Here is a 27,028-nt window from a genome sequence, read left to right on the forward strand (position 1 = left end):
AAGTTATATGGTATCACTTTCAAGTTATGAGTGTGCTTTTACACAGATCATTTGGTTTTCACGGTGTGCTCAGAAGAGGAAAGGTGATGTTTTCTCCATCCTCCCGTGCCTCGGCTGACTGGGGAGCCTGCCTTCCTCTAAGCTGCCTCCGCCATGGCATGGCCACATTGTGTGGTGTGCATTCTTGTGAGCTGCCTCAAATCCTTGGCAGAACAGAGCAAGGGATAAATGTCTACATTTTACAAATGATGACAGAGACTAGGAGAAGCTGAGTTGCCTCAGGCCAAACAGCTGCTAAGGCATTTATACCCTGCCGTTCTGACTCTGACTTCAAAGAGAGCAATCATTTTATCCTGTGGTTGTAAACTATGCCAGAGACCCGAAACATCACAAGTGTGTGTCTATGTGTGGGTGTTCTGGGAGGTACATCCTACAACAACAAGAACATACAACAGTTCTGCAGTAACTGCCCACTTAAAAATGATTTGGATGGTAAATTATGTTTTGTATTTTTACCACAACGAAAATCAAATCAAATCAAAACCAATCTAAGCAATCAGTATTCGCTCAGTATCATCTTTATAGTTTTGAAATATAACTCAAATGAGGGTGCTTCTACTGTTATAGCAACAGCTCTTTGCATCAGCCAGGCATAGTAGAACACTGTAACTCCAGCATCTGGGAGGCAGAGGCAGAAGAATCCTGAGTTCAAGACCAACCTGAACTAACAGCAAGACCCTGTCTTCAAACAAAGAAAAAATACATCTTCGTATCTCAGCGAATAAACATGAGAACTCAACCTCACCTTTCTAATATCTGCTCTGAAGACTCTCAGCAGAAGCTCACTTCCTGAAAATTTTCTAACAATGATGCTAATTTTAAAGAGTACATTGCTGAACTCTGCCCGCCTTTATCCTTCCTTCCCGTTCATGGTGTTTACACTGGTGCCCAGGACTCCTTAAAGAGCACCTCATTATTTCAGAATTACTAAAGGTTAGCTGGATAATTGCCATGGCCTTCACAGACTGTCTCATTGACCAGGACTCCTAGCAACAAAGGAAAGGGTTAAAGGTGGTTAAGATCATTTACTTGGTGTTACTAATCAGTTCCATGAATTCCCCCAAAACTCAGCACAAACCGGATGGTTGCTTTGGAGGGTAATCTAAGCCTGATTTACCAAATATTTTAATAATTAGAGTCAGGAAATAATACTACCTTAAAACTAGCCATCTGTTAAATATAGTACGGCTCCTTCTTGCAGGGAATTAAAACTTCTCTATTTTAAAATGTCTTGAAGAGAGCAATTTGGCAAGTAGACTATTATTTCTAGAAAGTTCTTAGAGCAGCTTCTGCTGGATAAAATAGTTAATAAATGTGCCTGGATGCAAATCCCAACAGGCTGAGTAGAGTCCTTAAAAGAACAAGCAAGTTGCCACAACATTTCCTCCAAATTGCTACCAACCTGCCCACCCAAAGTCATTTCTGTAAATCAAAATAGCAATAAATTAGAAAATGGAGAGCCAATATCTTTCAAGGAGCTTGGATTTTGACATCTATCCATCGGTACTCTTTTGGAATCATTACATAGCTTGAAATACCTTTAAGTATAAAAAGTATGCATTAAAATCCCCTCTAGCTAAGCAGAGATTATACAGGGTAAATACCATGCGTTGCTATAGTCTGCAGACGGTCTTCTGCACAGCCCTTGAGCCCACCACATCATGTAGCCTGGGCATCACGTACCTGGTTCTGGCTGAGGAGAGCCGTCAATGGGACTGTCAGACATGGTTACTCAAGTCAAAGCCTTATGCGGAGTTTTAAATTTTATAAAAAAGGAAGGCTTGGACAACTCTGTTAGTCTGTCCTCTCAAGAAAGAACTCGGCTTTAAGAATGGGGCTTCTGCTTCCTGGGCTCCTCTCAGACTCTGCAGGACACAGATCACCCCAGCTCAGGTACACGATCGAGTTGTGCTTCTCTAGTGAGTGGAGGGGCTGAGTCAGCCTCTCTCGAGTTACTGGAAGGACAGAGACCTGACTATCTAGGATGTTTCACACTGGGTCCAACTAGTGTCATCTAACCACCAGGCCCCAAGAGTGGGCTTTGTTAATGGTCAATAGCAGAGAGCATCGTTTTCTCCAGGTACAGCCCAAAGAATGTTCCGGTTACAAAGGACTCCGCATTTCCAGGGTTCTGTCAAAGCAAGTTACTAGCAAAGAAAAGGAAGTTGAACTCACAGAGGAAGACAAATCAAAAAGAGTAACAGAACAAGGTTTGTGATTTCACAGTGTGGCATCTGAGGTGAGGACTGCAAAGAGCTGGGTCTAGGATGTCAAGAAACAAGGCAGCATTCTCCTCCCTCCAGACCCTAGAGAACACTTGCAACAGAAAATGAGGGGGAATGTAGGTGCCAAACCTGAATCTAAAGTGCTTTTGTCGGGATGAACACAAAGCATCAGGGGGAGGTGACTTCTAAGGGAGGAAGGAGGGGGGGAATATGTTCAAGGGTTCGATTCCAAGAATGGTTCTTTGCAGGACACAGTCTCCATTTAAAGTCAGAGACTCTGAAAACCACATTGTACTCATAAGAAATGTTTTAAAACAAGGTTTAGCTGATCTGAGTGCAACAGGCCATTTCTTATGGGACAACTTCCTGGTAAGGACATGTGAGCTCACATCTAGCTTCAGATGAAAGGAGCTGAAGGAGCACACAAGCCCCTGACAGAAGCAGGCCAGCTGGGTGCTGCCTGCCTCACGTGCACCGAGAATGACGGCAGGGCAGTGTCGGTGAGTAAACAGGATTTTCTTTTATAGTTCAGAAATGTAATGCATTTTAATTAAGACATATAACTGACGTCATGTAAAGTGAATAAGAAGGGCCTGAAACCATATACCTATTTAATATTAAATATGTATTTTAAAATCTCTGTAGAACCAGATCTTCTAGCTGAGTGTAGGGAAATAAAGAGTGCAGAAAACTGCCCCCAAGCTGCATCTACTGTGGATCTCTTACACTGTGCAATTAAAATGGGGCATAATTTTTTTAATTAAAATTATCTGCTGTATCAAAAATAATTTCTGGTGTATTTCAGAATTGTAATTTCCCTTCCAAGAAGATGCATGTTAGCAGAGCCAACTCCTGAACTGAGGTAAGACAGCCTCTTCCTGTCATAGGCCAAAAACCCTGGCTTTGGGTTCTCCTACTTCACACCAGTCAAATCCATCTTAGAAAACAGATGTTTTACATCTTCTTTAATTCTGGCCCCAATATTTAAATTTTATATTGATTGGTTTTGGACACAGATTGAAAAATGACGATTCTTGGTGAGGGCAACGAATTCAGTGGCCAGTCAGACATCTCTGCAGAATATTAGCTTCTAAAAGGGATATGCGTGAAATATGGTTGTTAATTAAAAGAAAGCAGACTGCAATGGGTGGCCAATGGAGAACACTAAGGTCAGGTCATGAACACTCACCTACGAATATTCATGAAAACATTATGAAGAGAGCTATTATTACTCCGACTCAGGTATGGACTGAATAAGAAGACTGGGCATCAGATAAAAAGACCACAAAGACCACAGTCCAACAAAACCAGAAGCTTGGGCTGTGGCTGTCCCCACATTCTACACTAAGGCTCCTTTAAGGGTGGAAGTTGATTAGCCGCAGGGGTGTCTGCCAGGCTCACCTGACCCCCAAAGCCCGCCACACATGGCCACTGTAGAAGCAACGGCCAGCTGACATCAGCTGATAGATGACTACAGGGTCCCATCTTTTCTCCAAGGCCATCGATAGCGGTACTCACTTTTTTTAATCTCTTCTAGCTTCTCAATGTATTTGGTCATGCTGTTACCTAGAAAGAGAAGGCAAATCTTAGCTATGCTTTACTGTTGGGAACTGAGTACCACTGTGAAATCAGGCTGAGAGTAAGCACCCTGTCGGCTCCTCTGGCCTGTTACTAGAGAACTTGGGAGAACCGGCAAATGAGCCGTGTGTGTGTGTGTGTGTGTGTGTGTGTGTGTGTGTGTGTGTGTTCAACAGCCTTTCAGGTTAGGTGGCGACAGCTAGGGAAAGGGAACCCGTGAAGTGCTCCCCTTTGCTGTGCACCTCCTTAACCTCCTCAGCCTCAGGCAAAATAGATGATCCCACACTCCCTTGTGTTTCCTTTTTAGAGTCAGTGGTGTTCTTCCTCCTTCTACCCCCACAGTCTTCTGTGCTTAGATATACAGAGGAAGACAAGAAAGAAGCAATCATCTTTGAAAGTGTAAAATCTGCCTCTGTGGCTGCCCAAGCAACTCTTTCCACTCCACTCTGTCTCTGTGGCTTCCCCTCCCCTTCCCCCATGGTGTTTCACTATTCATGCTGATGCTGCAGCCTGAACTAGACCACACAATCTGGGCACTAGCGCTCATCATGGGCTTGGCGTGCCGAGGTTCCCACTGCCGTGGAGCACACCCAACCCTCATGTTTTATGGTCTGGTTCTACGGCACTCAGCACTGGCCAAGGTGGTCTGGAGCAGTTTCATGCTTTAAAACTGATCATTCTGGTTTCCAAATGAATTAAATTCTAGCTTTCAAGCCATAGCTGTTATTATTATTGTTATTTGAACTGAATGTGCTGCAATTTGATTTGATTTAACATGGCAAGCTCCATCTTGCACCTAAATATGGTAAATGAAAAACACTCAAAATAATTTTCATTTCTACAGCGTTGCCTCTCTTTAAACCTTGAGTCTCAGCCTAACTTCTGATCAAAGTAATGCTTTTAATAAATGACATAAACTCACACTGCAAAGCACTATTCTGAATTTTTCTTCATGTTTGGGTCAGAAACTGAGAGAAAAAATCCTGTCTTAAACCCCCCCAAATGTATTTTCGAAATTATACCATACTTACTTTGTTATTAAAATTTTACCATGGATTCATCACAGAATAAAAATCCACAAATTTAGGCTTTTGTTTATGATTACTGTCATCATTATTTTAGCCTGTTTTTATCTTAGGACACACTCTCTATTATGATAGTAAGGATGCAGTGTACTCCTAAACTCAGATGGTGTCTTTCTGGAAGCTTGCAAGCAATTGGGGCTGCTTAGGAGGCCTAACGCCTTCTCAAGAGAGAGCCTGAGTATGTTTCAGAAGATGCTGCCAAGCTACTAAGAACCAGGCAAAAACTAAGTAAATCTGTTTTAGGAGCTTTGGGTTTTTCTTTCTTGGGTCAAAGCTCTCTTCCTACTTTTGAGGGGGGAGGATATACAAAGGAACAGAAAGAAAAAGCCAATATTTCTTAAATGTCTAAAATAAGCCTTTTGACCAAAGAGCTGACCCAGGAATCCCACAGCAGAAACCATCAACTCTTCCTGGATCCCCACCCCTCTTCCTACCGCAGCTCTGAACTCAAGTGTGGACTTGCCAGTCAACACAATGAGGTTCTGAAGAAAAAGCCAATTAGTTTGCTGTTCTGCGTCTTACAGTCTTATCCTTAAAACACTCGACACAAGAACCCTACTGACAGGTCCTTCCTGTCTCCTTCACCGTGTGTGGTTGAAGTGGCCGTGCCTTTAGGTTTGGGGGAGCTTTAGGCAATCTAGGAAGAAAGCTTGGAGAAAAAAAAAAGCCTCATCAATTTGCCCAGCAATGCAGCAACTTAGCAATTATTCAAGGATTAGTGTTCCCAACCTCCTGGTTTCTTGTATGGTTCATAGACCCACCTGGCTCTTCTACTGGTGTTTTATTGTAACTGGTAGTGAAGACTGAACCCCAGGCATCCTGCATGCAAGGAAAGGACTCTACCTTAAGCTATGGCCACGGTTCTCCTGTGGTTTTAAAAGCATTGTAACTGTGGGAAGTGTTCCTTCTTTGATCACAGGACCATCTGATGCTACAAACTCCCTGAGGAATGGAAAACAACAGCCAGCCTCATTGATTTTATCTTTTATTAAAATACTGTAGTTACAACTAATACTGTTTCTACTAACAAACTATCTTAACTTTATTTTTATATGTGTGTGTATGTTTTTTAAAATTCTACTGTGCTGGGGATTGAACCCATGGCCATATATGTACTAAGTGAATGCTCTACCATTAAGCTATGTGCCTGTTCCTGAAAGTTAATTTCTTCACTATCAACACTTCCTGTGGGTTTGCACAACACTGCATCCTATATCAGCAGACCCCCACTGGGACTCTCAGAAGCAAGGGCTCCCCCACTCCCCCATCATTTCTTTTTCCTACTGAAGGAAAAAGGCAGGAAATAAAAAACCTCTCGTATTTCACAAATACCTGGGGAAATTATGAACAAATCTAAAAGAGGTAGTAACAAAGTAACAAAGGCTCTTTTCTTTCCAGCCTTTCGCTCCTCTCCAGGTATGGAGAAGACAGTGGAGAGTTTCCACAGGGCTTCAGTTGGAGAGAGGAGACACTGAGGACTGCCCCCAGGCCCTGTGACCGACTCAGTAAGTATGAACAGTGGCACTTTATCACCCGTTTGCTAGTAGTGTGTCACGTAAGTGCTTTGTCTTACTACATCTAATTGCAACAAAATTACTGGAAACAGAGGAACTTCATAGGTCATTTATTTACAAACATGTCTTTTATACCAGAGGAGCCTGAAAAGCTATCAGAGAACTAATCTTTTAAGACTTTAAAAAATCAAGTATTATTGCCAAATTTTCCTAAATAAGACTAATTAAAAAGCCAAACAAAGGAAACTAAAAGCTCAGCAGCTGTCCACTGCCCAATACTGAACGGAGCTCCTAGCTCGAGTGGGGAGGGTGCCAGCGGCTTGCCGGCTTTTCCAGCACAGTCTTAATGGCTTTCCTTGAGCTCGGCTAACCTTCATTTCCTAATGTCCCTACACTGGCTTATCCACCAGGAAGTAGCTTTTCTCTGCCCGCATTCCTGCAGCAAGCATTTATCACTGTCTGGACTGCCTTATCTACCTTCTTCAACAGAAAGCCCAAGGCTATTTATCTGTGCACATCCATAAGCACGCTCACAAGCTTCACTCCTGTGTTCTCGTGTAGGAGACACTAAAAAACGTTGGCTGGGTGGAACAGACTACAAAACTCTGCTGTCTTAAAAGTCCTTAGGGTAAGTTATTTTATAATGTAAATGATCCCATTCGGATTTGGCTTGTGTTTCACACACCCTATTTTCTGACTTTCTTTAAATGATGAGGTACAACTTGATTGATACACGATTATATTACAGGGTACACGTATAAGCCACCGACTCAGGTAGCCTAGAAATGCCTAAGGTGGTATTTGGTTTCTGCCTTGTTTACCACTGAAGTTGCAATGAAAGATATCTAACAAGAGCTCCCCAATTTGAATCAAGAGAAAGAAACAAGTCCATCAGTAGCCCTATGCAAAGCCGGAGCACAATCGATCCACCGAGTGACTCAGGGCTTTGAGTTTTTCCCCATTGGGTTCCTATAATTTAATAATGTTATTTGTACTGAGCATGTAACAAAAGCTAATGCTTGTGAGCAGCAGTAATCTAGAGAGGGTGAGATTTATAAGGCAGGAATTCAGTTGCTAAGAGACAGCTCCACGGCTTCATTTTTTTTCTTCAATATTTCCCTCCTCTATGGAGAAGTTCTTTTGGCTCAGAAGAAGCAGGAAGCGTGAAAAGAGGCACAGTGAGCCTTTGTTAACCCAGGGGAGTTATATGTGGGTCTACAGCTTTCTGGTTTGTAAAAGCCTTTCACATACATTCCTTCCTTTGACAAATCAAATACCAAATAAAAATGAAGTGCGTGTAGCCTGTAATGAGCTTGAGTGCTTAAGATCAAAACTATTAGCGAATATTCAGGAAAAGTAGAGACTAATGAAGAGAAAAGGAAATGATTAGTTGTGCAGATGTAACAAAAGGAAGGTGACACCCACAAAAGTGAAACTCATGCTACAGAGACTAGTGGAGAAGGGCTGCGGGATTTTAGAGCTGCAGACATGCCTAAGATTGAAAACAGCACAGGGCGACGGCTCTGCAATGAGCCAAGACGAGCAGGGTTGGAGCACTCTCTCAGTGCAGCCTGTGGCTGCAGAACACAGAGCTGGGACAGGGCAAAATGCCCTCAGGGAGCCTCAGAGGCCAGCCCCAGGCACGGTCTGGAGGGCCTGAGGAGATCCACCTAGGCACCTCGGGCACAAAGCAGTGCTGGAAGCTCGTGTAATTCTGAGACGTCAGCCACAGCGCTACCAGGGTGCAGGTTTCTGTGAGACGTGGGATCAGGAGGACAGAGACAAAAGAGCCTCTTCCAAAAGGAAGGGAGCAGCCTTTCAAGAATACAAGACATGCCACAGAATTCTTGATTTTGTGTGTGCATGAATGATTCTAAATTAATCACTATTTCACAAGAAAGGATTAAAGGCTCACCTACTTAGCCTAGAGATGAGAACTGCTCAATCATTCTGCCCATTTCCATGTCTCTGGCTGCAGAGCTTAAAAACCATGCCAAGGTGAGACCTTCTCCCTGCAGCACGGCTCTCAGGTCCCTCTTAGTGCTTTCTTAAGGAGGACTCCTCAACACTTTTACCTATGGCAATGCTAACATTTGGGCAAAATAAAGTGTTCAGGGCTGCTGTACCCGAGAGTCCCCAAAGGCTGGCAGGCTGTCCATATAACCCACAAGTTCCGCACACAAAAATATTTGAAAACTCGAACACTAGAGATCTCTCCCTAAAGCTGATTGATGGCTAAATGTGAAACACACACCAAATCAAATGCTAGGGCAGGATTTTGTTCCCACACTGACTATAAAATATTTGGGGGCTTGAAGCAATAAGGCACATTTTGGCCCTTCCAAAAGCTATTATAGAACTAGTTTGAGAGACTTTTGCTTCTAGGGAAGATGGGTAGATATAATTTACCCCTTTAGTTAAGTCCCACAAAACCCCCAGACAACCCACAGCATGGGAGCATACATCTGAAAATCATATTTCTGTTAAGAGTCTAGTATCCAGAATAAACAAAAGAACTTACAATGTGGAAAAATAACCACTTTTAAAAATGAGCAAATCATCTGAATAGACATCTCTCCATAGGAAATATACAAGTGCCAGTAAGCACACAAAATGGTGTTCATCATCGTTAGTCATCAGTAGCACACAAGTTAAAATCGAGTAAGATACTCCATCGTGGCAGTCTTAACCAAGACGATGGGCCAAGCACTGGTGAGGGTGTGGAGAGGACACACCCCTCCCACCCTGCTGATGGCACGGTAAAGTGGTATGGCTTGATTAGAAAAATTTGGCATGTCTTCAGAAAAAAAGAAGTATCATATGGCCAGTAATTCAACTCCTCAATATATACACAAGAGAACTAGAAACACACGTACACAAAAACTTGCATATACTGATGCTTTTAAAACACACCATGTCCAAAAAGTATGGAACACCCATTTTAAAGGACATTATTTGGCAACAGAAAGGAGTGGAGAGCTGACTTAGGCTGTGGCATGAGTGTGCCTGGAATGCACTACACTATACAGTGCTCAGAACAGGCAAATCCCCGGAAACAGAAAACAGGCCAATCGTTCTCAGCATAGTTAAAATGTTAATTCTCTCCAAACTGATAAATAATTTGTATTAAAAAGTCAGCCCTTTTATAAATGTGAATAAAATGACTCTAAAATGTATATGGAAAGACAAGGGAATAGTTAAGAGAATTTTGCAAAGAAGAATGGAATGAGAATAATGAGGCTAACCCACCCCAGGTATCCAGTTTACTGTGAGGCTACATTCATCAAGACTGTGTGGTATTGGAAAGAGGCTACATATATAGATCAAAGGGACAACACAGAGACCAGGAAATAAACCCACATACCTATCTCCTGACTGTTGACAAAGATGAAGGTGTCAGAGCAGGAGGACACCCCTAAATTAGAAAGCCAATCTTCATCTAAATCAGCTGACTTTATATAAAAGCAGTTCAAAATGTATCTCGAACTTAAACATAAAACCTAAAGACTTTCAGAGGAAAAAAAAAGGTGTCTGGGATGTAGTTTAGGCCAAGAGTTCTTAAAGTAGACGATGGGATTATGATTATGAAAAGAAAATAGATAAAAACGGACCTCATCAAGATGAAAAGCTTTCCTTCTTCAAAGATGGAAAGAGGAAAGGACGAGTTACAGACGGAGAAAGGATACCTGCAAACCAGGCCACCCGCAAGGCTGGGTGTCTAGACTACATAGGGGACTGGAAAGTCAGTGCTAACAATGCAAGTAATCCAGGCAGCACGGCTTTCAGCAAAGATGACGGAAAGCAAGCAGGTGCACAGACACTCCTGCTGAGCTCCTGGGTAGGCATGACAGGGTGACGCTGTGCTTCTGAGGAGCCTCGTCAGGATGGGTAAAACTAGGAGTATGATGTCAGACGCCACTGCAGGTGGAGGTGTGCAGACTGTCACTGCTTATCTCCTGCCGCTGTAGCCACTCTGGGAAACAGTTTGACAGTTTCTGAAAACTGGAAGGGGAGGCGGGAAGATCAGGAATTCAAGGCCAGCCTGAGCTCTAGAAGGACTATGAGGCCAGTCCGAGCTACTTGAGACTTTGTCTCAAAAAGAGAAATAACAAACTAAAAAGCAAATGGAATCAAACCAAACTACAATATGACCCAGCAACTGTGGCTCTAGGCATTTATTCCAGAAAAAAACCCAAAAACCAAAAAACTAAGACCTGCTCACACAAAAATCTGTAAATCAATGCCTACGACACATAAAAAAAACAAAAACAAACAAAAAAAAAAAACCTATCCCCAATTGGAAACAGTGTTAATGTCCTTCAACCACTAAGTGATTAAATCAAGTATAGCCATACCAGGGAGTACCAGCCAGTAACAAAGGAACAGGCTTCCCTTATACAACAACACTTGAGCTCCACAAAGTTTGGCCCTGTGAAAACAGCCCATCCAGGCTGAGCGTGGCTCTGCGGTAGGGCAATAGCCTAGCATGTTTAAGGCTCTGTTTTTGCTCCTCAGCAATACACATGTACAGAGAGCAGGGAAAGAGACGGAGAAGTGGAAGGCTGTGTTCCATGCAGCTCCATACATGTAGCACTTGGAAGAAGAGAGAATGAGAGACCGGAAAATTGCAGTTGTGAGGTTCACAGAGGGATGGAGTGACACGTGGGCAGGGCTCCTAAAGGGCATGTGGCGGCCTCAGCGGGCATGGCAATGCTCCCTCCACAGCTTGGCTGTACCTAGTGATGCTGTCATCACCATAGCAACAGTGCAGGTTCAGAGACACTGGGTAAAGGATGTGTGGAATTTCCATTTCATTTCTTACAAGCACATGTGAACCCACAATTATCTCAAAATAAAAAGCTTAATTAACAAAAAGCATTTAAAAACTCTCGGGATATAAAAGGGTTCCAACATTTAATATTCACTACAAAATCAGATGTTAAGTACTGCATTAAAAATTAAAATTAATTTCAGATACCATTATTAAGTCAAATTTTGGTTATGGCTTGAATTGAAGAGATAGAAGGGGTGGCACAAATTCTTATTAGATTTCTATGAGAAAAAAGTTATGAAGGTATAGATAAATTAAGATGTCTGGAATAAACCTGGGGTCTAAAATATTTATTTTATTTTACTTTATTTATTGTGGTACAAGAACTAGAACTGAGAAAAATCACAAAATCCAGGTCACATTTTTCTCCTCTTAAACAGTAATAATATTTCTACTTGCCCATCACCCAGGATATGTATAAGAATAAATGTAGCACAGTAATGTTTCAAAGTAGTACGTGCAAATCTGGTCCACTACAAACGTTTGCATCTGTGTGAGTGAGGAAGTGCCGAATGAAGACAGTGATTTGCAAGGAGCCTGGGGAAAGGGGCAGGCCATGGAGCAGAGGCAGCTTCCCTTCACCTCCCTCAGGTGTCTTCAGATACCAAAAACTCTGAGTTGTGAGGCACAGGCTAAAGGAAAAAGAAACAAGCAATCCAACCGTCACAAGACTGCAGATCCACTGGGATCTGGGCAGCATCAGAAGCAGAACTCAGAGGGATGCAGACTGCACGCACGGAAATGATCGGGACGGCTTTCTTACAACTACCTGCCTTTCACTGAAGGGTAGCACTAATTCAATCTCAGCTGCTATTGTAGTTTCTCATTCAAGGCAGTCTGACTTTGAGGGAGGCCTGGGGTTCTAATTGCAAAAGCCACAACCTGCAGCCATCCTCCTGTCTCCCAGAGTCCACACTTACACGTGCAGTCGGCACTCTGCAAACATTGGACCGAACAAACACGCACATGTATAATCTGCTGCTGTCAGTTTGATGGAGTACACTTAAGGTACTCAAAAATGGAGTGTGACCTCCTGGTGTTTACTCAGGGTCAGCCCTGTAACTTATTGAACAATGGCTTCAGCTCCTAGGATTTCCTTTTCTTGATTTAGATGACTTTAATGGGGTTAGCAATAACAACTGAGTTTGCGTGAGTGCAAAATTTTTACTGATAGTCTAAAAACAACTTTCAAAGACATCAGGCAAAGCAAGGAGGCAGTTCCAGCTGATCCCAGTTTGATGGGCACTTTCCTGTTTATCAATAGCTACTAGGTTTTTGTTTGTTTGTTTTTTAAATTCTGTTTCTGATTTTTACTTACCAGTATCCAGTCTTGACTTGACATGTTGATACCTTGGGTTCTGTGGTATCCGTCTGGTCAGATACTGCAAAAGAAGAAAGTTGACAAGGGAGGGAGTTAACGTGAGGAACATCCTAAAATTTCAGACTCTAAAGATGAGTGAGGTTCAGAGGATCAACTGTCCCTTACATGCAGGACTCTTAAGAATGACATTTCCTTGGGTGTAGGTAGTTACCTTGTTTCTATCAAAACATTTCCACATTTTATCAAAATAATGCTCAGAGTACTGTGTGCAAAGAAGAAAACCTTAAAAAGGATGTCCTCCAATGAGGTAGCTCTGCTGTCTTCTTTTAAGGTTATTCTTTGCACGTGGCTTCAGGGCCCTCTCCTCGGACACTTCTAGGTTTTGTCCACAGCTCCCTATAGCGTGGCAAGCGGGATCCAGATGCTGCAGATGCTGGCAGGCCAGGGTTCCCTCTGTAGGCTCTTTGAAGCCCCACAGATGTCAGTTATGGCATCCGCTCTGTAGCAGCTGAGGCTCATGTTGGGCTCGGGTGAGCTTATGGCCAGCAGAGGTGTCTATGTCAGACTTGCCTTGTGTTATGCTGTGTTCTGGTAGTTAACTCTATGAATCCAAGCGCAGACAATCCCCCATATTAAATTCCTGTGGTGAATGCAAAAGCCACTAAGGAAGGGCAACCTCAGAATAAAGAGCTTTCTTGCTTTGGCCTGTTTCTGGTCTAGAGATAGGGAAAGCATGCATGTGTTTTGTACAGGTAACTTCCTCATGTGTCCCCATGTTACACCCGTGGGGATCTCTCCTCCCCACCCTACAACCCCCCATGTCTCCAGTTTAGGCAGATAACTGCCCAAAGTGTCTTTCCTCAGCTTCTCCTTGGCAAAACCTTTATCCACTGTGAGGCTGCCTGGAAACAGGCACTCTTGCCCCTTGGCTGGCAAAATATGGACCCCACCCATCCTCTGAAACTATAGCTTTCCCCTGAGCTAGGATTTTCTCGAAGACAGGGACAATGTCCAACTCATGTGTGTGGAACATAAGTACATCTATTATTGCTACAGTAGGTCAGTGAGCATTTGTCTGAGGACTGAACCATCCTATCTAGTTCCTAAGGAGAGAACATCAAACTTACAAAGACTGCATCACTTCCCTTTGAAAACAGCAAGGGGCAAGCATGCAGTTGGGAGGACTGTGAAATGAATCACACACATCAGAATACCTTTCTAAATGGCCTACACATTAAAAAAAATATAGCCTAGTCCACTCCTGAGGTTCATGCAATACCTCTTGGCCAATGTTTTTGGATTTTAGAGACCAAGAGACACTAGGAAAGATGTTTACCAACAATCCAATGACCTGAATTCCATCTTTAAGACCCACATGGTAGAAGGGGAGGACCAACTCTGGGAAGTTGTCCTCTGACCTCAGCACTGTGGCATAAACACACACAAGGATACACACACAATGTCATTTTTAAAAGCTTACAAAACAAAATTGGGGCACTTACAGAAAATTATCCATTTTTAATTTTGCCAAGTAAGTACATAAACTCCTCACAACTTCCACTTGCTAATTTGTTTTTTAAGGTAAGTATATTTACTTTCTAATTAAATTTATTTTCACCACATGAAACATAAAACCATCTGCTTTTTTTTTTTTTTTTTTAGCACTGAGGATTGAACCCAGAGCTTCTCACATGCCAGGAGACTCTCAGCCCCACCATCTGTCACTTCAATTACCTGAAAGGTAAAAGAACAAACAAATAAACAAAAAAAAAACAAACAAAAAAGAAAAGAAAAGAAAAAAACCAACAAAGCCCTCAGGGTAAAGAGTTGGGTTCCTTCATGCTATTAAAAAGCCAGTGATATTGTCTGTGTTCTTCATTCCTCACCAGGGAAGGACAACCCCTCCTCTTAACACTGAGCACCACTCCTCTGCTACAACTTGCATGCACTAAGCGGACCTGCCCTCAGAAAAAATGGGGGAAAACCCGTTTCTCATTGTGATCTGTAATGGCTGCCTAGAAGAGCAAGCCACTGTGATGTCAGTTTCAATACCTTCCCAAGACAAAGATGGTGAAAGAATGGAATACAATCATGGAGAAAGACTTAGGTGGCGTTTCCAGAGGCAGACAATATCATGAAAAATTAAATAGTGAACTAAGTCCAGCAAAATCTCTCTCTCTCTCTCTCTCTCTCTCTGTCTCTCTCTCTCTCTCTCTCTCTCTCACACACACACACACACACACACACACACACACTGTTTCACTTATCTTACGCTGAGGGACTGTTCCCCCCCAGTCTATATTTTTATCATTTCTATACCCTATTTCCTGTTTTTTACTTTTGTTTTGTTTCTTAGCAGAGTTTCTTTTCAAAAATTCCAGGCTGGTCTCTGCTGAACCATGGAGATTTGTCCATACCTAAGCCAAAATAGCTGAGAAGTGAGGGTGCCTCTGGGGAGCAGGTGTGGTGGGGCGGGATGGTGCGGGAAGGGAGTGTGGACAGCTGCAGCTGCTGAGGCCTCCCCGCCCCCGGTTTTCCCTTACATGGACTAATGAGAAATCCATATGCTGCCGGAGAAAAATGTCAGGTTTCTTTCCAGACTTCTCGTTTCAGTTCACTTTCTCAGCCTGATCTGGGACCCAAGTCGACATTAAGCTCTGTGTGCTGCTTTGCCAGCAGAGTACCGCAGGCTCTAAAGAGGAGGCACACTTTCCTCCTGAAAACTCCTGCCTTGGAGATGGCGGCTTCTTGACCTACTGACCAACTAACTGGCTTTGTTTGCAGGACATACACAGGCTGGAATGGTGGGGACTGAAAGTGCTGTGAGCAGAAGCTGTTTCAAAGAAGACTAGCCGTTCCTTCCACAAAGACTTAGTACAAGTCATTCCAAGGACATCTATTCCTTGCCTAGTAGAAGTAGGTCCCTATGTGGGACACAGAGGTAAAAACAGGCCTGGCTATCAGCTCTTGCTCCCTGCCTGCCGATATATAGGTGTCAACGTGATGAACAGAGGGGGATGGGAACTCAAGAGCAGTCCCTTAACAAGACCAAGGGTCAAGAACTGCCTCCTAGAAGGTATCTGCTAAACCAAATTCTGAAGGTCGTGGAGATTAGTCAAGTGTCAAAAGTAGCAGTGGGCCCTCTAAGGCCCTGACATACACAAGAGCATGAAAACAACGTGCAGGTGACTTCTCAAGGAATCTAGTGGTCAGTGGAAGGCATGGGTACTGTGGGCTATGAGAAAACAAATGCCATTGGAGAGCAGAGCCAGGGCGGGCATCACAAAGGGCCTTTTATCCAAAACACCTAAGGCACTTGCATGGTGTCCTGTCAATCAGTAGACTCTAATAGATGCGATTTCACCAGCTCTGTGCCCAGGGACATTTATCAAGGTCTGGAGACATTTTGGGTTGTCACAACAGAGTACTAGGGTGTACCCCTAGCATTTCCTAGAAGAGACAAGAGACACTGGTCAACATCCTATATCACTGAGCCAGTCCAGATGTCAACAGTGTGGAACTTGAGGAGCCCAAGAGAAGATGATGGGAGGCCACTGAAGGATTAGGAAGGAGTGGTGAGATCTTATTTATCTTTTGGGATGATTGATCTGCACAATATGGAGAATATGATCATAGTCAAGAAAAGAGGTATAATGCCGGGGCCTAGCAAACACAGAAGTGGATGCTCACAGTCAGCTATTGGATGGATCACAGGGCCCCCAATGGAGGAGCTAGAGAAAGTACCCAAGGAGCTAAAGGGATCTGCAACCCTATAGGTGGAACAACAATATGAACTAACCAGTACCCCCCGGAGCTTGTGTCTCTAACTGCATATGTATCAGAAGATGGCCTAGCCGGCCATCAGTGGAAAGAGAGGCCCATTGGTCGTGCAAACTCTATATGCCTCAGTACAGGGGAACGCCAGGGCCAAGAAGTGGGAGTGGGTGGGTAGGGGAGTGGGGGAAGGGTATGGGGGACTTTTGGGATAGCATTGGAAATGTAAATGAGGAAAATACCTAATAAAAATTTAAAAAAAAAAAGAAAAGAGGTATAAAAACCAGTTGAGAGACTTATGTTAAGGGATAGGAAGCCCTAAAAAGAAGTTTCAAGAAATCTTTGAAACGGGGACTGGAATTGTAGCTCTGTGGTAGAGTGCTTGCCCAGTGCCCCCATCTTTAAAATGTAAAGTCAACATGGCTGCTCACAGAGCACTGTACAAAAGAGGGCAGGGGCACCCTAAGCCCCAGATAAGGCAGCTTCTTTAAGCATATTTGCAAAAGCATCATGTGTGACATTTGGGGACATATTAAGTATGAGATGTTTGTAGGTTACCAAAAATGCAAGTGTCCAGCTGGCAATATGGATGTAGAGATCAGGAGAGAGCCAGGCTAAAAAACAATTTGGGAATTACCGAAGCCATGGGATTAACCAATGTCACTCTGGGAAACACAGTGTACACTGAGAAGAAATTTCTTCAGGTGGAGAAGAGAAGCCTTGGCTGGGATTCAGAATAGGCCAAAGAGAGTGGAATACACAAATTACAGAAGAGTTATAGGAAGAAGCAAGCAACCAACACAGAACAAAGTTGTTAAACCCAACAACAAGAGGTCACAAGAGAGCAGGCAAACAGGATTCCAGATCAAGCAACAGAACACAAAGGTCAATTTGGATTTACAAACCAGGACATTGTTGATGTGCCCTGATGGGAGCAGTTATCGTAAAAGTAACATGGACAGAAACAAAATCAAAGGGTCAGATAGGGTCTGAGAAGGGGTGGAGGCAGTAAGGAGACAGATGGTCTTTTGTATTTTCTCCCCAGAGTTGCCAAGGTGAACTCATTCTGTTTCTCTCTGCTTGGCATTGTTTATGTGTTTTGGGAAGAGAAAGGAGAGATTTAAGGACGCTTACAGGTGAGTGAGCAGAGGCCCGGAGCTCAGGTAGGAAGGACAACTTTTGACACATATTTAAAGTAAAGATATAAGGTCTGCGGTCATCCTGAAGTTCATCACGAGAGAGCAAGAAGTTGGGAAAGTTCATGTTTATAAATTACTACAGGCTTTTTGTAAATAACCAAATATGTCTAAGGGGAACATCACTAGAGAGGCAGTGTTTAAGTCACTTTCCTGTGTCTGTGATAAATACCATGACCAAAATTGACCCCAGGAGGATGAAGTCATTTGACTATATGCCCTGACCATTGTCCACCTTGAAACAGGGGCCCATCCTTGTACCTCTCTCAGTATTTATTACAATGGAAATGCCCGCCAAATACAATGAAGCTGAGCACAATGTTGCCCACCTGTAACCCAGCTCCTTTGGAAGGTTGGGTGGGAAGATTGTGAGTTCTAGGCCAACCAGGGCAACTTTGTAAGATGCACCCCCCCCAACTCAACACACAGAAAGGCACATGCATAAACACACACACACAAAACATGAAGGCCCATGCACATATCAGTACCACAGGAGTAGCACACCATCTGAGGCTCTTAGAAGTCTGAAAAAAGGCCATTCATACATTGTATTGAGAAAACAGGTTTCATGGAAGAATGGGTACTAGATAATAAGAGAGGTGGAAAAAGTATTCCAAGTGAAAATAAAATCTAACAGCAAAGCCATTTTAAGGGGATGTTTGAAAAACAAATTGTTCTATTTGCTGAAGAAAGTTGAAAGTCAGCAAAATGGCAATTGCTCCTTTCATTTAGTAAGCATGTCCTATGTTGTTTGACATCTGACTAAGCATTTAACTGTTAGCCACTGTGAATCTGAACTCCTGCCAGGGTTTTCATGGGAGCTCACTGGTGAGTTTCCATGAATGTTGTGAAGCCCTGTGAAAAATTCTGTGTATGCTGGGGTCCTGGGTTGCCACCAAATTTCCAAAGGGTTATGTAATCTCAGAACCTCAATAGCCATTAGTAAGTATGTGGGATCGTGGGTGATAACCCTGGACCTGGAGAGGGAGGCTCCACATGATGAGACTGACTAGAGACCAGGAGTGAGGACCAGCTCCGAGAGATACAATCACAACAGTATTTTAGTAGAACACTGCTTTGCATACCGACAGACTATGCAAAGTAAGACATAGCTTTGTAAAGATATGAATGCTAGAAAAGAAAGGTTAATGAAAAGTTCGCATGGGACTTTTCTGAAGAAAAATTACAACAACACAGAGCAAACCACTGGCAGTAGATGCCTGGACCACAGGTGCTTTTCTGGTTCACCATCTCTCTACAGAGGCCTCATATGCTGGTTGGCACATTTCTGTTTTTTTCTTTAAGTCACTGTACATTTGCTTCAGAATCTCCCTCCCTGTATGTCCACAAATGAGGGGACTGAGTACTGGTCCTTAGGTAATCTCACATAAAATAGGTTTTCTTCAAAGAGGAACTTTTAAAAATGGGTGTCTTAATTGATCCAGTTATGTTAATATAAAACAGCCATCTTGGCCCAAGACTCCATGTACACTGATAGCTTCTCCTCAGTAGTTATTACTCATGATGGAGTCAAAACTTCCCATCCCAGTAGATTGTGGCTTTCCAGTCTGTTGACTGAGAGATGAAGCCTATGGCTTTCCTCATCTCCAGATTCTGGTGACCCTGGGACGCCGAGGGAAGTGACACACTGGTGAAAGACAGTACAGCTTCACCTGGCTCTCTTGAGCCACTTGCTCTTAGAACTCAGCCACCAAGTACGGAAAGGTGCAGGTCACAGGGAAAAGGACATTTGTGAGAGCTTATTAGCTCCAGCCAACAGACTGCATCGATGGACATACATATAAATGGAGGTTTTCAAGAAACTGTAGCTTCAGGCTGCCTGTGAAGTCACATGAGTTTTTCATGAGAGCCATCTAGCAGAGTCAGAAGAGAAAGAAAGAAGAGTTTCTATCAAGCTACTAAGTAAGGGTATTATTTCTAACAAATCAACATATTACAGGTGTAGTGCCCTACCCTTATTCTCTTCTGCCAAGATTCTTAAGTCTAACAGTGGCAAAAGTCACCACTCTGTTTGGATTTTACTATCATCCACTGCAGTGACTACTGTCCCCACCATTTGATTATGGCTCTCATGCCAGCTAACTATCATCAAAAATCTACTCGCCAAACATAATGCATACTTTTTCTGAAACTTTCTTGATTCATCTATACCACAGGAGAGAATATTAAAAACAACAAAACCCCCACCTGTTCCTACTGCATTGGCTTCAGAAATCTCTCTCTCCTCAACATTCCACCGATACATGACTCATTCCCTTAATTACAGTGTTTCTCAGGATTCCATCTTCTCACTCAGTAGACACTCTCTGAGTCAGATTTACACGGATTTCCTTTCACACGCTTCCGATCTCTAAATGGTGTGATTTTACCCTTGACTACTTCTTTCCGTTTCAGATATATATTCACTTATTCAAAAGTGTCTGTGGAGCTACTGTGGCTGACGATGGCAGTGAGGACTAGGTAAGGCAACCTCATCACACTTATCGTTCTTGTAAGCACGTCAGAAAACATGCAAGGAAGTAATATGACGATGATGGTGGTGGTGGCAGTGGTGACGATGACGGTCTGGAAGTGAGGACAGACACAATAGACACACCGGCTTTCCCTCCCTCCCAAAACCTCAGTAAGGACTTCATTAAGAAATATCGTAAGGATGTAAACAACCCTGAATGCAGAAAGAGGGGGAAGTGATGGTGACTGAGAACTACCCTGCTCAGACCCACAGAGAAGCTGGTGACTGTGGAGGCAGAATCCTAGGGAATAGGGAGTTACGTGGCTGGCAGAGGAACAGGCCATGTATAACTCAAGACTGACAACTGAAAGTGACTTGACTGGCTTGTGACAGCTGAGTAAGTGCCAGGGAAAGCCCAGGCCAAAGAATCGGCTGCCTCAGGTGTCCCCTACAATGGGAAATAAACAGAGTGGCTGAGTAAGGGTTCATGAAAGCTCTTGGGAGCTGGGTCACAGTATCACAACACCCACACACATACTTGCCACTGTATTTTTACAATTACCCCTTGCCCATCTTGGTAAATGTCACCATCTGTAGCTCACCATCAACAGGCCTCTTCTCAATAAAAAATAAAAATATCTCCATTACCTTTTAAAATCTACTCAGAAACATAAATGGACAGCAGGGGGTTAAAAGAAATCTGAGGACAGTATCGGTGTCTTTATGAAAGGCCAGCTGGTAAAGTGCTTACATGTGCTCCAATCCCTAGCCCTCACATCAAAAGCCGGGCATGATGGGATGTATGCACCTGTAAGCCTAATGGTGGGGGTCATGGGCAACAGGGTATTACACAGGATGGGGATAAGCAGATTCCTGAAGTTCACGGACCAGCCAGCTGAGCTCAAGCAATGAACTCCAGGTTCAGTGAGACTATCTCCAAACAGGAGGTGAGGAGCAGCAGAACAAGACACTAAATGCTGAATTTTGACCAGGTATTCACGGGAATGAACACCTGTGCCTGCATATACCACACCTACACCCACGAATCAACTCTTTTTGTTGTCTGTTTTTTTTTGAGAAGGGACTCACTATGTAGCCCTGGCTGTCCTGAAACCCACTCTGTAGACCAGGCTGGCCTTAAACTCACAAAGATCTTGTCTGTGCCTCTTGAGTTCTGGGATTAAAGGCCTGCACCACTGTGCCTGGCTTCACAAGTCAACTTTTAAAAAATACAAAAATAACATTTTAAAAGAGACACTAGTGAACGTCTCTCTCCTTATATCCACTGTGAGGACACCCTAAGAAGGCAGCCATCTATAAGCAAAGGCAGTCCTTACCGGAACTGGGATCAGCTGGCACCTAGAGCTTCAAGACATATTGTTAAGTGGGGAAAAAAAGCAAGTCAAAACACCATATGTACAATATAGCATTTATGGAAAACAAAATTACAATACAAATCTCTCTTTGCCACCTGGCATAAAATTTTCATTATAGTATATAGAGAGAAAGTTTTGGAAAAGATAACTATGGAAAAATTATAGTGATAGTGATGTAGGAAGTTTTCCTACATTATAAAAATATAGAATAAGAATAAAATTTGATAGTAACAATTACAGTGATAATGAGTAGACACATTCATAAGTATAGAGTCAAAGTAAAGGTATATAGAAACTCCAAGAAAAACAAAAGGCAGTAAGGAATTTTAATCCTAATTATTATCTGTTGTTCAAAAAAAAAAACCCAATATTTATTCAGTCAGCAACAATGGCAACAAAATGGAAATAAAAGGCTCAAGCATTCAAGCAGGAAGCTGAGTGTGGAGGGAGGTTCATACTTGTAATCCTAGCACTCATCAGGCTGAGGCTGAGGCTGAGGCAGAGGCTGAGGCTGGAGGACTACAGTGAGCTCCAGTGTGAGACCCAATCTCAAAAAAGAAAAAAAAACCCACAAAGACATTTTACTGAAGAGGTTCTCTAGATGACAGATAATCACATGACAAGATTGCCAGCCTTTGTGTCCATTAGAGACTACAAACTAAGACCATAATGAGGGTTGGCGAGACAACTCAGTAGGTAAAGGCACTCACCACCAAACCTGGCAACATACATGGTAGAAAAACCAACTCTCACAAGTTGTCTTCTTACCTTCCCCCCCAACCCCCCCCCGCCGTTTTTAATCCCACAATGAAATAACATGGTTTATCTACATTGACAATATCAGATGTTACCAACATTTTGCAAAATCTAAAATTCTCATACACTATTAATAGGAATGAAAAGTGGTACAGCCTCTCTGGAAAAAAAATCACACAACATTTTCTATGAAAACTAAACATATGCTTACCATATAACTTAGCCACTGTACTCCTGGGTACCTATCTATCTTACAGAAATGAAGATTACTGTCCACACAAAAGCTGAAATCTCTATTTCTAATAGACTATTTCTAATAGACTGAAAGCAATCAAAATGTTTTACACTGACTGGATGAGTTAATGAGTGAACAAACCAGTCTATTCAGACTACAGAGTACTGGTCTACCCACACTACGAGTACTAGTCAACAACTAAGAAGTCAACTGCATGCATCACCCTGAGGTGTCTCAAGGACACTATCCTGAGTAGAAAGAGAAAGCTATCCGAAAAGGTCGTACACTGGATGACTCTGTTCCTATAGCATTCTTAAGGTGGCAATACAGAAACAGAAAACATATTTGTGGTTGCCAAGGATGAGAGCAGTAAGAGAGGAAAACGGGTGTGATTGGGAAAGGTGCCATGAGGGAGCTATTGTGGTAATGAAGTAACAGTAGCTCTGTGCATATGCACACAGGTGGTGAGATAGCCTACAACTATACACAAGTTGTACAAGCTTTAATACTCTAGTTCTGATGGTGTACTACACTGTGGAAAGCTGACTAAAGGGAACAAGAGACCTATGTACTATTTTAACACCTTTCTGCAAATCTATAAAAATAACGCCTTTAAAAAAGGAACATCAGAGGGAAAAAATAGCTCTTAAAAATGAAAATGATGGGGGTCTGGGAGACATCTCAGAAGAATGATGGCTGGGCAAGCATGAGGATCTAACCTCGGTTCCCAGAACTCATGTGAAAAGGCTGGGGTGATATCCCAGTGCTAAAAAGACAGAGATAGATGGTTCTGAGACGTATGGTCAGCCAGCCTAGCCCGACTGAATTCCAAGCTAGTGAGAAACTCTGTCTCAAAAACAAACAAGCAAACAAACACAACCCAGGGTCAACAGCATCTGCGGGGAGTACCCAAGGTTGCTGACCTACATATACACAAATACCCATATATGTGGATCCTGCACATATACCCACACACATAAAACTCACACACATATACATACATACACTTACACAAATACCTATATACATGGATTCTGCACATGTACCCTCACACATATATACATATACTCACACACACATATAGGCTCTCTCTCTCTCACACACACACAAACACAGCAGAAACTACAATCAATACAAGAATTAGAAAATACAGTGTGTGCTCCCTCCTTCTCTCCCTCCCTGTTTTTCAAGGCAGGGCCTTGGCTGTCCTGGAACTCACTCTAGATCAGGCTGCGATAAAAGGTGTAAGCCACCATCACCCAACATAAACTTAAATTTCTTAAAGCAGAAAGACAAAAATAGGAGATAGAAGTGGAAAAAAATCAGAACCAGTTTATATGGGTATAATATCAAAATGCTGAACCCGAGAAAGAGGGTGGAGGAAATGAAGTCAACTGTAAAATAACTCAAGAAAAAATTTACAGACTAGAAAGATATAAGGTTCTGGTGTTTATCAAAGTGAATGAGAACAGGCCATAACAAGGAATCCTTTGTGAAATGTTCTAACACAGGGAACAAAATGAAGCTTCCTGAAAGGAACAACAAGTCACAAAGCAACAGGATGGCTTTGGATTTTTCTACAGACACACTGGCTGCTGGGTCACAGCACAATGTTTTCAAGATGTTGTTTTCCAACCATGAAATCTATCTTCAGCCACACACTCAGGGGAAAAAAAAGAAGAATAAGAATGTAGAATGGAGACAGTTTTAGATAGGATATTTTGGGTACAAAAACACATATGCATTCTTTCTCAAGAATTCCTGGAAGTGGCCCTCCACTCAAAGAAGGCAGTAAAGACAGCAAGTGTTTACATCCTTCCTCTTCTGACGGACTCTTTGTCCTATATTTCCGGCTTCCTTCAGGAGAGCCCATGAATGGTCCCAGCTGGGGATGGAAGTCATCTGCCTTGATGCCCTCTCTCAAGGGCGATCATGCTTGATGGTGGGTTTTACACCTAATAGTTCTCTTTCATTCTGCCCCGACTTCCTAGCATCAGTTCAGACATATGGCAACATAACCACCTCATCAATGTCTCCGCTCCTCGACACAGCCTGTCCAACTCCATCCACCACAGTGTGGCTATGATGGTGCCTAAAATGCAAGTCTGAGCACATGACTAAAACTCCTTAGAAGCTTCTTGCGTGCTGACCAGTAGGCAGGATAATGGTATTCCCAATCTTGAACTACCCAGCCCACCCCATCACAGGCATCTAATATTGATATTATTTTAGTTGACAAAACATAATTTATTTCTAGGAAAAAAAGGTTGACATGCACACACTGTGCAATTATTAAGTTAGTAAATATCGTCATTACCTCCCTTGTTGTGAGGAGAGGTTTGGAATGTTCTCTTGGCTAATCTGAGATGTACATTAAATTTATATTTTAGTCACCCTGCTGTGTCATCTCCTGTGCCATCTCAAAAGTTTAGTTCTCCTAACAAACTTTCTACCCTGCGACCAGCATCTCTTTGTCCCAGACGCTATATCCCTAACTTCTGGTGACCATTATTCTAATTTCTACTTCACTGAGTTGGACTTTAGACTCCAAATGTAAGTGACACTGTGTAATATTTACACATCACTATCAAGGTTTAGTAGTGGCGGCACATGCCTTTAAATTCCAGTATCTATGAGGCAGAGGCAGGTGGATCTCTTTAAGTTTGAGGCCAGCCTAGTCCACATAGTGAGTTCCAGGACAGCTGGAGCTACATAGTGAGACTGTCTCAGAGACAACCAACCAACCAAACAACAACAACAAAAAACAACCAAACAAACAAAAAACCCCACCAAAATAACAGACATTACTATCATGGCACTCCAATACACATGCCACAGTTTCCGACACCAGGCATTCAACAAGAAATCCAAGACCTACAACTGGTGTTTGCTATGAAGGTGCAGAAGGCCCCTCTCAAATTGCCTTTTGTTCTGTAGACTCCTACTGGGACTTGGTCGGAGTTGAAGCTCTCCTTGGCTTTACACAGGCTGTTCTAGCAAGCTCTTCACCTGACTCACGAGTGGCCTTGATGGGTTGGGGCCTTTTCAGCTCAAGAACGCCCCTCCTTCTCTCAGCTTGAGTGCTGTCTTTCCTCCTCCATCTCTCTCCCGAAGCTCACCAATTTCCATCACTAGACTGAACTCTACTGTAGAGACTCTGTCGTTCTCTTTGTAGGTCTGGTTACTTGTTTGGTAAGGGTCAAATAACACTGGGTGACATTAAACTGCTACAAATGCACAAGGGCACTGAGGGTAAAGGAGAACAAAGGGCCCTATTTTGCTCCCTTTGCAAGGGCGGCTTGGCCTGGGGTACCCCAACTCAGAAGTGATGGGCCCCTTCACCTCCTTCCATGTTTTGGGGGTCTTTGATTTTTACTTTGTTTGCAGGTGTCACTCCTAGACTGTAAACTCTTTGAGGGCAGGGGCTGTGTCTTTATGTACTTGGCTCCTCCAAGCCTCGAACGTCGGTGTCCGGTGGGTCTTTGTGGGGCGAGCACGCCCGGCACCGGCGGGTGCCACTGACGTGGAGCCTCGGCCTGCCCCGCCCCAGGCCCTGCGCTCGGCCCCCTCCTCACGCTGGCCACTTCCCGCCTTCCGGGCGGCGGAAGTGGCCGGCTGTTCGTCCCTGCCCACGTGGCGCCTTTTCCGGTGCGCCCGCCCCCTCCGGCTCTCGGGTCCGGACCTGGCCCTCACCTCAGGATTCCCAATGTGCCTCCGGGCAGACATATTTGCTCCAACCGACCACGCTCGGGGTTCTAGCCTCACGTCTGGCTACTAATCTAGCTTCCTACCCCCCTCCAGCCCCCACTCAGCCGCCTCCCTGTAACCTCTCTTCCGATTGGCTCGGCTGCCCAGGCCAGCCAATAGAAGCTCCGTTTACTGCTTCGGCCCGGGCGGGGAGAGCAAAAAAAGCTGCTCAATGGTTGCCAAGGGCAACGCGGGACGCCCGCTAGCGCAGCTTGGATCCTGGCGCCCAGCTCCTGCCTGAGCGCGGGAAGGAAGGGGGAGGGGCTCCGGCGCCTGCGCAGACCTGAGAAGGGGGGGGGGGGGAGGGTCTGGCCTCAGGCTGGAGAGAGAACACAAATTCACCACAGGTCCCCCCAACCCTTTGTAAAGTCTTTCTAACCAAACATCGGGGCTACTTCTTCCACGGCAAAGGACATGATTTGGGCCAGGGATGTTCAACTGGAACGAGAGTGCATAGTTTATTATGTTCAGGTCTTAAGTTATTATGCAAATTATGCAAAATATCATAAGTAAACACAGTAATTATTGTTGCTCTAAAAGCTTTTAGTCTAGCGAAAGAACAGCAACCTTAATTGCAAAGAGCACACACCGTTCAGTGGTTCATCATTCATTTAACAAGTATTTAATAAGCACCTTATGAAGAAAGCGGCAGTATGTTTTGTGGAGGATGGGAAAGATGACTAAAATCCGATCCCGTTGTCATGGAAACCATTGTAACTCCTGCCACCAACCACCACCTGTTCTCATTCCAGATCTGAAAATTAAGTCCTAGCACCTTTACAAAACAATTACCCACACAGTTTGACTTGGCTCCTAAATGTCCCACCAAATCCATCAAAATTACTATTTCATTTTAC

The 27,028-nt window shown here is 43.5% G+C and overlaps 1 protein-coding gene and 1 long non-coding RNA gene across 14 annotated transcripts in view; one reads left to right on the forward strand and one right to left on the reverse strand.

Annotated features, from left to right (window-relative positions):
* Positions 1 to 27,028, reverse strand: part of Cep41 (centrosomal protein 41) — a 57,061-nt gene that overhangs the window by 14,063 nt on the left and 15,970 nt on the right. For 2 of the 11 annotated variants that reach the window (NR_130781.1, NM_031998.3), the window contains exons 1-3: positions 26,118 to 26,230; positions 12,612 to 12,675; positions 3,804 to 3,851 (exon numbers count right to left, since the gene is read on the reverse strand). Coding sequence is in view for 9 of the 11 variants with exons in the window: in NM_031998.3 (NP_114387.1) it covers positions 3,804 to 3,851; positions 12,612 to 12,675; positions 26,118 to 26,150 (145 nt within the window). In the remaining 2 variants the exon portion in view is untranslated. The other 9 variants (XM_006505209.4, XM_006505207.4, XM_030255682.1 and 6 more) reach the window with 8 other exon arrangements.
* Gm13782 lies at positions 32 to 16,800 on the forward strand. 3 transcript variants are annotated; one of them, XR_377396.3, is made up of 6 exons: positions 32 to 2,785; positions 3,091 to 3,147; positions 6,347 to 6,453; positions 7,024 to 7,090; positions 14,277 to 14,355; positions 14,504 to 16,800. It is a non-coding gene; the product is annotated as a predicted gene 13782 (long non-coding RNA). The 3 variants fall into 3 exon arrangements; XR_377395.3 differs by lacking the exon at positions 7,024 to 7,090; XR_377397.3 differs by lacking the exon at positions 7,024 to 7,090 and having other exon boundaries at positions 15,399 to 16,800.

Source organism: Mus musculus, chromosome 6 (assembly GCF_000001635.26).
Source record: "Mus musculus strain C57BL/6J chromosome 6, GRCm38.p6 C57BL/6J".
NCBI lineage: Eukaryota > Metazoa > Chordata > Mammalia > Rodentia > Muridae > Mus > Mus musculus.